Genomic DNA, 12,303 nt, shown 5'->3' on the forward strand with positions numbered 1-12,303 from the left:
CTTGAGAGTTAGGTGATCACTGGCCAACATCAGGGAACGGTCACTGGAAACAAGATGTTATGGTAAGAGAGGCGTTGCGGAGGGTCTCATGGGAAGCATGTGGTGGAGGCAGATTAACTTTCCTTGTGCGCATTTCTGTTTCTCCTAGGTTTACCACCGTCTTCACTTGGCACAACCACTTCCACATTGAGGCCACCATTTGAAATTGTGATTGGGGTTCATTAATCATTGGATCCTATTTAAAGAAGGACACGGTCAGATGGGTTGTCTTACCGCCAGTTCAGAGGAACACATAAAAACGCTATTCAGCAGGACCAGTGCTAAACGGCACCATGGCGAGGGGTCCCAGGCGGGAGCGTTCATTTCTGGGCCTTGGGAACATCGTGCGTGAACATATTTAAGTGAGCCTAAATGCTCACTTAAATATGTAAATCAGATTGTGACTTCTTGCGGGATCTCGTGAGATCTTGCGAGGAGTTCCGAGTGTCACAAATCCCACGAGAGGCCTCTCGCAAGAATGAATGGCCTCGTCACGTCATTGAGTCAGGCGACGAGGCCAATCAATTGCGCCCATAGATATTTTGGACTTTCATTTATTTTAGAGAAGCGTTGGGGTAATTTGTTATCTTGACATGGAACTGAGTTGATTAGAGTTTATAATAGGGAGATGATGTCTGGTCTTTGGAAGTAGTGGCATTAATGCCCGGAATAGTCTTTTCGTTTTCCATGCTAACTAACATAATGATATTGCTACTTCTTCTGCTGACTCAAGAATTATGAATGAAAAAATAATTTGTTGGCACCTTTGCTGCACTCGCAGTGGCAGAAAGGGGTCCTCTATTTGATCCCAGAAAGGCTCCTGAGGCCTAGTTATTGGGTTGCAAGACAAATGCAGCATTAGTTAGTTCAAAATATATTATCTATCTCTCTTAAAGAAGGAAAATCTGTTACATTTATTGCTACAAGTTATGTTTTAATAATAAAACGAAGAACAAGCCTGAGGTTATATTTTGATTTAGGCAATTTATTTCCATTGAAGTGTTAAAAATTACTCATATAATGGGAAGGAAGCCATCATAAGACCATACTACATATCTGTACCATTTTAATAAAAGCAAAGGCTGAATTATCCATTTTCTATTTTCTATTATTTTTAAAAATCATCCACTCAAAACCAACATTTGTCCATAATATTAGCAAATTAGGGATAAGACTTCATCTCTCCTGAGAAAGATCCCGTGGCTGTAATGTAAACTATTCTATCAAGTAACACCCACGAAAAGAGGCAGCACTGTGGCGAGTGGTTAGCACTGCTGCCTCGCGCCGCCGAGGACCCGGGTTCGATCCCAGCCCCGGGTCACTGTCCGTGTGGAGTTTGCACATTCTCCCCGTGTTTGTGTGAGTCTCACCCCCATAACCCCAAACATTTGCAGGGTAGGTGGATTGGCCACGCTAAATTTCCGCTTAATTTAAAAAATAAAAATAAATCGTTACTCTAAATTTATTTTTTTTAAAGTAACACCCACTAAAAGTGTACTTGGATGGGTAACAGGTGAGTACAACTTTTGAGTTCAGCCTTACATAGTCTGCCCACATACACTTGCAAAGGCATGCATGTAAATAACAATCATTTGAGTGGGTGGGTGCAGCTGGACAACCTGTATCCACAGATTGAAACATCAAAGATGAGTAAAGAAGTGATAAAAATACTTTTAAGTCTCAGTAGTTCAGTTAATCTTTGTACACTACTATAATGCTTGTTTTGATACTCTCTAATACTACTACTGATTCTAATTTGAGGCATGTAACTGCTGAAAGCAAGTTCAAGGTGGCAGACTCTAGCTTTGCTGATGGCTCTATGCCAATCACTTGCCAGAGAAAACGGAGTTCTCCAATAGTGTCCTTGCCCTGCTATTCATCAATACACACTATTTTATATAAATAGCCTGCTAACTGTGTTTCCTTCACGGAGCCTGAAAATGCAGTATCGTAGTTGATTGTACATTCAAACTTAATTGATCAAAGTCTAGCCCAAATGAAGAGGCCCCTAGAAGATGCTGTACTTTATGATGAAGTATCAAAATATTATTGCACTCATCATGTCAGCAGCCATGGAAATTTCCCTGGAATTGGTTGAAACTATTTAGTGAAATCTAAAGTTGCAGAGCTATGGATTCTTTTTTTTTAAATTTAGATTACCCAATTATTTTTTCCAATTAAGGGGCAATTTAGTGTGGCCAATCCACCTACTCTGCACATTTTTGGGTTGTGGGGGCGAAACCCACGCAGACACGGGGAGAATGTGCAAACTCCACACGGACAGTGACCCAGAGCCGGGATCGAACCTGGGACCTCAGCGCCGTGAGGCGGTTGTGCTAACCACTAGGCCACCGTGCTGCCCTGAGCTATGGATTCTTAACCAATAGTTTAGACTGCAACATTAACAATGAATTCTGCTTGCATAATGCTGCAGATGAAAAATTAAACTAATCAACCTTCTCATCCTCAAACACCAATAAAATACAGATGTTTATCCATCAATTATTAATCAGTAAGAAAGGAACCATATAAGTATGTGCTTTGCAATGAATTTGGGATTGTAATAAAGACAGAGACAATGACTGCAAATGGTCTTGTCCTGCTGAAGTAAGAGGAATTTTATCTGTGGAGGGCAGTATGCCAGGGTTGATTATAGATAAGGGTAGATTCCACAGAATCCCTACAATGCAGAAGGGGACTATTCGGCCCATCGAGTCTGCACAAACCCGCCATAAGAGCACTTCCCCACCCCATCCCTGTAACCCCGCACATTGACTATGGCCAATCCACATAACCTGCATATCTTTGAGCTGTCGGAGGAAACCAGAGCACCCGGAGGAAACCCGTGCAGACACAAGGAGAACGTACAAACTCCACACAGTCACCCAAGGCCGGAATCAAACCCGCATCTCTGGCACTATGAGGGAACAGTGCTAGCCACTGTGCCGTACTGGATTATGATACAATTGGGAATTAAGGAGTACCTATGCAGAAACTTCACTCTGGAGGCTAAATGTGTGGAATGGCGTCCATTGGCTGGCTCATTATTCAAAGCTTTTTTATAGCATTTCTCATTGGTTAAATGCAATTTACAAATATAAGTCACAGATTTTAAATTAAATTGATCGAGACTGTGAAAAAAACTCTGATGAAATGGATCGCCGAGGTTCTAAACTAATTATGGAATTTCCAGTCACTTAAAGAGTGGCTTTTAAATAAAATTTGAATAATCACAAGAGGTTTATAGAGGAGAGAAGGTTATTAGAAGGTTAAATAGAAGTTTTCAAAAATTATGAAGGAGTGAGGGATTAGAGCACTGTCAGAAGTCACTAAAAGCTAAAAAGCAGGTGCAACAAGCAATCAGGAAGGCACATTGTAGGCTGGCCTTTATGCAAAAGATTTAGGGCGTGATCTCCCGGCCTCATTACACTCGCGCTCAAGCAAAACAAAGCCGGTGAATAGCGGAAGAGGCCAAAAGCAGGAACTGCGCAGGCGCCAAACAGTTTGCGATGCAACCGGCCGGCTCCCCTAGGCAAAACTGAAATCTCGCTATAGTGTGGCGAGCAACCAATTATCGCCACGTAAGCCTTATTTCCATACAATTAACGAGAGCCACCCCTCATCCAACAGCCTCCTGTCATTCAGCGGCGTCCCTGGCAAGTGGTCACGCTGGTGCCGATTAGTACTCCTTTTTAAAAACGTGAACCTGACGGAAAGGCTTCTACAGGGAGCTGAGGAGGTGAGTTGCCATCTTTGCCCACAGGCAAAGAGCATGGGGGCGCTGGGCTTGCTGCCCCTGTGCTCAGTGGAGGATGTGGGATCCTCAGCTTGGGGTGCAGGCCCTCCGCAGTGGTGGGCCACTATGGGACGGTGGGGGGGGGGGGGGCACTTTGGCACTTTCTGCACTACCATGCCATCTCCTGGATCATGAGTACCCATTATGGGGGAAACCCTTGTCCCTGCCCATCTTCCCCCGGACCACCCATAACCCCCAACGACTGTCAAGGTCTCTGTCTGCGCGTCTGAATGCAATAGCCTCTAGGGAATTGGCAATCATGGTTAAGTGAGCACTTAACACAACCCAAGTACATTCCCGTGGGTGGGTGGGAGATGTAGCATGCGGAGTTATTGCCTAGCATCCCAATCGGATCGCAATGCCTGGACAGTATGCCAGAACACTGCGAGAGGCAACACCACGGACACAGTAGCCAACATCCGAACATCCAAGGGACGGGACACAGCTCCAGGGGACATTTCCACGGGCGGTGAGTGGGTGAGTGCCACGGGAAGAGGGCCAGTGCCCAGTCCGGTTGATGTTGTGAGTGGGTGTCTGGGGTACAGGGTCTCGGGCCTGCTGTGGCCTGGAGTACATGGGCAGGACGTTCCAGAAAGGGAGTGGGGAGGATCAGTGGGGAAATGGAATATCCGGGGGTAGGAGCCACTGCTGTTTGTTGGTCTAACACCTTCTCCCATTGCCTTACAGATATTGAATGCCACGGCAGGGATGTTGGACACAGAGGTTGCCCGAATGGTGCTAGTGCTACACGTTGCGGCCAGATGCCAGACAAGGCGGCAGCAGCATAGTTTGCAGGTGCTTGAGGCAGTGACCCATGTGCCAGATCCCACCACACACCCTGAGGACCCGGCCGCCCATTAGGCTAGGGAGGGACCCAGAGGGGAGTCCCGCGATGGCCCGGGGTGTACAGGCGTCGCTGGTCATTTGACCAGATGACAGTCAGCATGTGCCACAGGAGGCTCCTTCTCAACAAGGCTAATCAACCTAACCTGCACATCTTTGGACTGTGGGAGGAAACCGGAGCACTCGGAGGAAACCGAGGCAGACACTGGGAGAAAATGCAAACTCCACACTGTCACCCAAGGCCGGAATTGAACCCGGGTCCCTGGAGCTGTGAGTCAGCAGTGTTAATCATTGTGCCACCCTGTCGCCACGGCTCCACTTCTGCGGCGTCCGCCAGCCTCCGTGGTCTTGACTGCCCTGTCCTCAGCCACACCAGTCACTTCCAGAGCCCACTCCTCAAAGGAAATGAGGATTCTAAAGGCTGGCACCCCACCGCCAATCTGGGCCCTCTCCCGCCGACTATGGATGAGCTTTTCCTGAGGAGACACAGTGAGGACATCATTAGCCACACGCGTGGTTCACAGTTGTGGTGGGAGTGTATGAAGGGAGGATTGAAGGGGTGGTTGGAGGGAGTGCAGAAGGTAGTGCGGGATGGAGGGATGGTTGGAGATCACATGACGGATGCTCCCTTGGAGGGTTGGGGTGGGATATTGGTGTCTTATGGCTCACCCTCCAGGACCCTCGGGGGGGGGGGGGGGGGGGTGGAGAGAGAGAGAGAGAGAGAAAGGACATCCCTCCTAGCCTCCACCACGTCCAGGAGCCTCCCAAGGTCAGCATCCCTGAATCTTGGGGCTGGTCACTTCGGCGCCATAATTGCGAGCTGGCTGGCTGAGCAACTGCAGCTTAAAAATGCTGCTCGACCTTGTTGACGGGGGGCTGGCGAGCACGGCCCTGGCGAATCAGCTGGCGAGCCAGCATTGGGGGAAAGAAGCCCATGAAGCCTCGTTAAGTGGACCAATTAACGTTGAATGGCGTTGCAGGTCTCGCTGGGCCAAGCACCAGGAAGCTCGCGACAATATCCACTTGCTAGCATACTTAGACATTTTTCTTGAGAATCATGCCCTTAGAATCAGGCGACACCATCCCAGAATAAGAGGTAGGCCATTTAGAAACGATATGAGGAGGGTGATGAATCTTTTGACATTCTCGACACCAGAGGGCTGTGAAGACTCAGTCATTTAACATGTTGAGAAATTTCTAGGTATTAAAGATATCAAGGGATATGGGGATAGTACAGAAAGTCATGTTGCAACAGAAGATCAGCCATGATCTATCTGAATGGCAGAGCAGGCTGAAAGGGGTCAAATAGCCTCCTCCTTCTCCTATGTTCCTAAGCAGAAACCACATCAATATTTATGAATAGGCTTGTTGGTCCATTGAAGGAGGGAAGAACAAAAAATTATTGTCATAGATGTGTCACATGGGACCATGCAAACAATAAACATAACCATAGAAAACTGAATAAACTTCTTCCGTTACTTTGACTTCTGTATAATACTATCTCAGCACTACTGAAGTTTGAATGACCAGGCAAACTTGCAGTGCAAGTTCTTCTTTGCTAAATGGCGTCAATCATCATTTTGTAAAGTTACCAGACTGGCTGAATATGGAATGTTGATTAAGATCAACGGCAAGATCCTGTGGACAATTTTCCATATCTTGAGAGCCTCCACTCAATGAAAAGTACCACCAGCGGTCTCATTGAAGATGCTCCAAATCCAGTGTCAAGAAAGATGGCCTCTTTCTTGGACAGCAGCATCTTCGTCCAAGCCAACTTGAAATTCCTCAAAATCAACTCCGCTGGGCAGGACCTGTAATTTGTATGCCTGGCACCAAACCTATGAAGCAACTGCTCTAGTCGGAAATCTGTCGCAGCAGGAAACTCCCAGGAGGACAGTGGAAATTCTTTTGGGATGTCCCCAAAGCATCACTGAAGAGGTCAAATATCTCTGCCAAATCATAGGAGTTCCTGGATTATGACTGACTAAAATGGAGAAGGCTCATCCAGGAAGGTACTAAAATCATTAAGCGACTTCATTGAGAGTATGCTGAGGTGAAGTTGAAGCATCAACGGGTGCACACAAACCTCCTAACAACCTCCATCTATCAAATCCTTCAAACACATCCTGCTCTGCATGTGACAGAGTCTGCAGACTGCACTTTGGACTTATCAGCCATCTCAGAACCCATCAAACCAGAGTGGAAGCAAGTCATCCTCAATGCCAAGGGACAGTCTAAGAACAGAAGAGTTAGACAGTTTAAAAAGGTTACTGGTTTGATTCCTGGTTTGAATTGGGTAATTTCAGTTGGGGTAACTTGGGGAGTTCTGAGAGAGGGAAAGAAAGGAGGAATCAACTCATGTTGATGAACCAGCCACACCAATTTTAAAGGGTCCTGTCAAAGGATTATGATTTTATTTTGGGTCTAACAGTCTACTAACACTCACTGTTAGGGTGTCATCAAAAGAGGCCATGCTCGATACAAATAGCACCACTGGCCTGTGTGCCAGTTCCCTTGCTCCATCCTGCACTAAGACCATTTTCACAAAAGTGGAATGGGGAGCTGCAACATGGCTACTTGTCTGGAACATAGTGTGTGACTAATATGACTTGTCAATTAAAAGAACATGACTGGGACTTTCCAGTCAGCCTCCAGGCTCTTGCAGGCAATGGGGGCAAGTTTAAGTTACCTGGAGCTGACCTCCCATCAGCAGACTGTGGGGCCAACGTTCCAGGTGGGCCTACAGTCCTAGGGTGCTTGCCTGTCTGGGTGAAGCAGCAGCTACAAACAGGCCTGTCGAGGTACCTGTAGTCCCTCACCACCACTCACAATTTGGTGACCTTACTGCAAAGCCATTTTATAAATGAAATTTTAAAAAGTTGGAGAAGGCACCTCCATTTTGAAGCACCCTCTGCCTTCCTTATCTTCCTCTGCAGCCTACTACTCCTTTGAAGCAGGAAAGCCTTTGACTTGCCAACCAACTACAAGACCTATCCCCCCTTAGTCCCTGCCTACTAACCTCCCCACCCCCACCCCATCCCCCTCACCCCAGCCCAGCCCCGACCCCTCACCACTGGCTATTAATTGGCTGCTCAATGAAAAATTACAGGGAATAATTGTTTCCCAATTCTGGAATTTTGACATCCATTTGACCCTGATGGTGGGATTGAAAAGCCTGCAGGGAAATCCAGCCCATGGACTTTGTCTCCTCAGTCCGCATGTTCCCCTTTGCATCCACTTAAAGTTTCTACGAACTAGGAAACAAATATATAAAACCCTGGCTCCTGTGATATGATGTAATGTAGGATTCAAAATAATCTGCATGGTACACCTTAAATTTTATTGATCACCCAGCTTGATATTTACATTATTGCATTTTTGCACTAATTATGAACTCACCAAGGTTCCTTAGGCACCTTCCAAACCCACTACCATCTAGAAGGACAAAGGCAGCAGATACATGGGAACACAACCACCTGGAGGTTATATTGCCATTCCTTCACTGTCGCTGGGTCTAAATCCTGGAATTTCTGCCCTAACAGCACTGTGGGTATACCTACACCTCAGGGTCTGCAGCAGTTCAAGGAGGCAGCTCACCATCATCTTCTCAAGGGTAACTAGGGACGGGCAGTAAATCCTGGTCGCGTCAGTGATGCCCAGATCTCATAAATGAATTTTTAAAAACTTGAAGCTAATTTCAAGGTACAAATAAATGAATGCACCTGGGAAATAAAATGTATTGATGCAATATGAAATCAGATCAAGAAAGAGGAAAAGTATTTAAAAAATTAAAAGCACTCTAATCCCTAACCATCAGCTGCTCTTTCTAAATTGAACATTTTGATTAATACAATGGAATTAACTTGAAAACAAAATCAAAATCTATAACCTGCACCATGCTGAATAAAACAGCCTCTATATAGTTAACACAACATTGTCAATGTTTTGTCGTGAGCCACATTCCCAATCAGTATCCTTTTTAAGGATTACTCTAAAATAAATGCTCCATTATGCTGCAGTAAAAGAGCACAGGTCTACAATTTTAATGGAATTCTTTCTCTTGCTGTATGGATGTTGGACTAGCCTTTCTGATAATTCTGCTTTCTCTCAATAAACTATAAGGAAGAAGTATTAAAATCCAGTTCTGAAGGCATACCACTGTGGTGCAGACATGAAAGAAGACAGAAAACAAATAGAGCAGCATGCCTGTTGAGGGTTACAGGAGGATGTGAGGTGGCTCTTAATGATTGGAGTACCATTATTGCATTGCCACAAAAAGCCTGTGACTAATTTTAAAGCTTATATAACAAAAACTGATTTTTCAAATCCTGCCAGTCAAAAGTATCAAGTTGCAATTTTAATTTTTTCAAACAAAATCTGATACCGGCACCTTAACATATGAATGCTAAAGTTAGGTATGTTCCCTTTTAGATGTATGAACTGTTCCACTGGATGGTATCACAGGTTGAACAAATTATGAGCAGCATCACAGAATCACACCACGATGTCATCAATGGAGCAGTCCATCAAGGGCTGAGGGAGGGACACAATACATTTGGCAATAAAACAGTAGGTCTATAGTAAGGATTTTAAATCGTGAAATACTAATTTTAACTCATTGCCTATTATTTGGCAGAAAAACATTTTTTTAAATTGTGAAACCCAAGGGTGAGGACTTGCTTTAAGATTTAAATTAGAGCACCAATGGCCTCCCATACTGCAGATATTTCAGACCAGCCAATAGAAGCCTATTTACAAATGCTGTTTTAAAAATGTAGTAATTCTGCTGTATTCCTGTTGATAATCCTGAAAGCATAACACTTCATAATATCAATGCTTTGTCCTTGAAGAGATTGTATTCAGTTTCCTTCAATAACAAAAGAACAGAATTAAGAACCACACACTTTGCTGTGACATGATGATGAAGTGGCGCATCCACTCTGCTGCTTATACAGCTGTTCTGCAGGTGCAACTGCAATCATTGCGAACCATCACTGCATCACAAGCACTCAACAAGACATTTTTCCATAGTAAACATGCTGAACTCATTCATCAATGGGTAGTTCTTCCCACAGCTCTTCTAGCACAAAAAGTACAATTATTTTATTTCTACTACAGTGCATCACAATAACATATTTCATTCTTCTAATTTAATTCATCTTGCTAATAACTCCTGTTCGGATGTCGCTAATGACCCATTACATACAGAAATAAAAAATGCATATCCCTGTAATTAAAATCTTACCATGTATGTGCAACAGTAAACCGCCGGCGTTGACGAATGCTATTATTCACCAACAACTTTCTAAATAGATTTGGTGAATTCCTAGGGGAGCTTCGAGGAGAGATTTTTGGAGAAGTAGCTCTCTTTCCTGTCAATTTAGAAGGTTCCAGTTCCAAATGCATATGCTCCTTAAAAGTCCTTATGCAGGAATCCTCTTCGGGAGCAGTAAGCTCACAACGAAAAACATCCTTTGTTGTCATATCGCTGATGCTCAACAAATTTGTGCCATTGAAAATTCTTGCCCTGTGGCACACACAGCTAGCCTTGCTGGCAGGAAAGGATTCAGCACAATAACATTAAGCTGCTGTTGTACAGCAATTAAAAAAAGATGACTTGCTCTTAAAGCAACAATTTAAATAAACAAAAATACAACATAAAGAAATAGTTTCAGTAAACCTTAGACTTGTCAAGCCCCTCTTGCCACTAGTAATGATGGCCAGCTGCTTTGTATAAGAGCTTTACCACTACTGATAGTCATCTTGAATATGAGCCAGTGTGTTCATTTATGTCAGAAGCCGCCTAGTGGATGCTGAATGTATGTGAAATACACTCTCTCATTTAATTCATTCAGCTCAAGGTACCACCCTCATCAAATTTTAATGGAGAAGAAAAAATAATCCTTTCAACAATTCATTTGTAAAAGACTATTACAAGGTGCTCATCATTTATTTAACATCGACCACAAGGCAATCCAGCTGCTTTGGTGATTCTAGAAGATGCATATAGAAAAATCATAAAATCTTGAGTTGTGGTGAAATTTTCATTTTCATTCAAAATTATTTTATCAATATTCTGTGAATGGCACTTGCATTCACATAGTGACACATGGTGCCAATTCACACGAACTAAACGGAATGCCCTTCTCCATTAGAAAGGGCTTTAATATGAGCAGTTTTCTGTTCAGCAGTAAAAATATACTTTAAAATTTCAATTAAAAATACGAAAACACTGCAACAGTACTTCTTCTGTTTGACGTCAATATACAAGTTGGTGTGCATGAGATTTGGATTATCTCAAGGCAACTCTAATTCCCTGATTAATGCTGGTGCAAAGATGTTCCACTATATGTAGCTTTGATCACATTCTTGGATAATTTTAAAAAATAAACACATTTATGCCAAAAAATGTTGAAATATTGAAATTGTGGCACTATTTTTTAAAAATCATGACAAAAGGACTGAAATCAGTAGGACAGGATAGAAAATATCTCTTCGCAGAGCAAATTTTAAGCTGTTTTCCTATGCACACAGGGATCACTACAGAATTGAGTAGCCCCTCCTCAAATCCAATACATTTTACTGAATAATTAATGATTAAAAGTCAAAGTTGATTTCAGCAAAATTTTCCTGTTTTGTCATGACTTTAATATCCTAGGGATGAGTAATATGGTGCCATACCGAGGGCGGACTCCGCACCCAGAAATCAGTGCGTTTTGACTTCTGGATCTGCTATCGAAACGCACCCGATCATACACAAATTGCCAGAAATTAACAGCAAAGGCGGGTTAGAGGCCTTCTTCCTGCCCAATGAGTGTGGGAGGGCAGGATGTCCGGCCTCGGAGGTCAGAGGCCGTGACCCGAAACGAGGTCACAGCCAGCTCTTTAAAGATCCCCCACCATGGGACGGGCTCAGGAGGCCCAGCAGATGTGAAATCATTATGGAAATAGAAGACTTGTGCAGTTTCTAGTCTTGCAAGGTGAGAGCTCTTTATTTTTGGTTATTCTCTGCCAATCTTGTCACTCCTCACAGGTACCATTCTTTCAAAAGATCAGAAAATCTCCAACTTATTGACATGGAGGAGTTGCACATTTGTTACATGTTTCCATACAGAGATGTCTGTGCCACTGGAGCAAGAGGAGAGGTGGAGTAGAAGGGCCAAACCATACCCTAGATTCAGTAAGGACTCACTGAAATTGGGCATGTTTTCGACTTTTCAACTTGCTTACATAACATAGAATATACAGTGCAGAAGGAGGCCATTCGGCCCATCGAGTCTGCACCCACCCAATTAAGCCCTCACTTCCACCCTATCTCCGCAACCCAATAACCCCCTCCTTACCTTTTTGGGCACTAAGGGCAATTTATCATGGCCAATCCACCTAACCTGCACGTCTTTGGACTGTGGGAGGAAACTGGAGCACCCTGAGGAAACCCACGCATACACGGGGAGAACCTGCAGACTCCGCACAGACAGTGACCCAGCGGGGAATCGGTCCCTGGCGCTGTGAAGCCATAGTGCTATCAACTTGTGCTACCATGCTGCCCGACGTAACCAGTTTGATGACATCAGAAACGCCATCCATGCCATCACGCCTGATATTACGTTCGGCAACACAGGAAT

At 44.2% G+C, this 12,303-nt stretch overlaps 1 protein-coding gene across 4 annotated transcripts in view; it reads right to left on the bottom strand.

Moving 5' to 3' along the window:
• Nucleotides 1–12,303, bottom strand: part of pde4ba (phosphodiesterase 4B, cAMP-specific a) — a 1,084,249-nt gene that overhangs the window by 727,581 nt on the left and 344,365 nt on the right. The window contains exon 1 of one of the 4 annotated variants that reach the window (XM_038794459.1): nucleotides 9,924–10,418. The exons of 2 other annotated variants lie outside the window; for them this stretch is intronic. In XM_038794459.1, the coding sequence (XP_038650387.1) occupies nucleotides 9,924–10,162 (239 nt within the window). In that variant the 5' untranslated portion in view covers nucleotides 10,163–10,418. Of the gene's footprint in view, nucleotides 1–9,923; nucleotides 10,419–12,303 lie in introns of those variants that run through there. One more of the 4 variants, XM_038794464.1, reaches the window with a different exon arrangement.

Source organism: Scyliorhinus canicula, chromosome 4, assembly GCF_902713615.1.
Source record: "Scyliorhinus canicula chromosome 4, sScyCan1.1, whole genome shotgun sequence".
Lineage (NCBI taxonomy): Eukaryota > Metazoa > Chordata > Chondrichthyes > Carcharhiniformes > Scyliorhinidae > Scyliorhinus > Scyliorhinus canicula.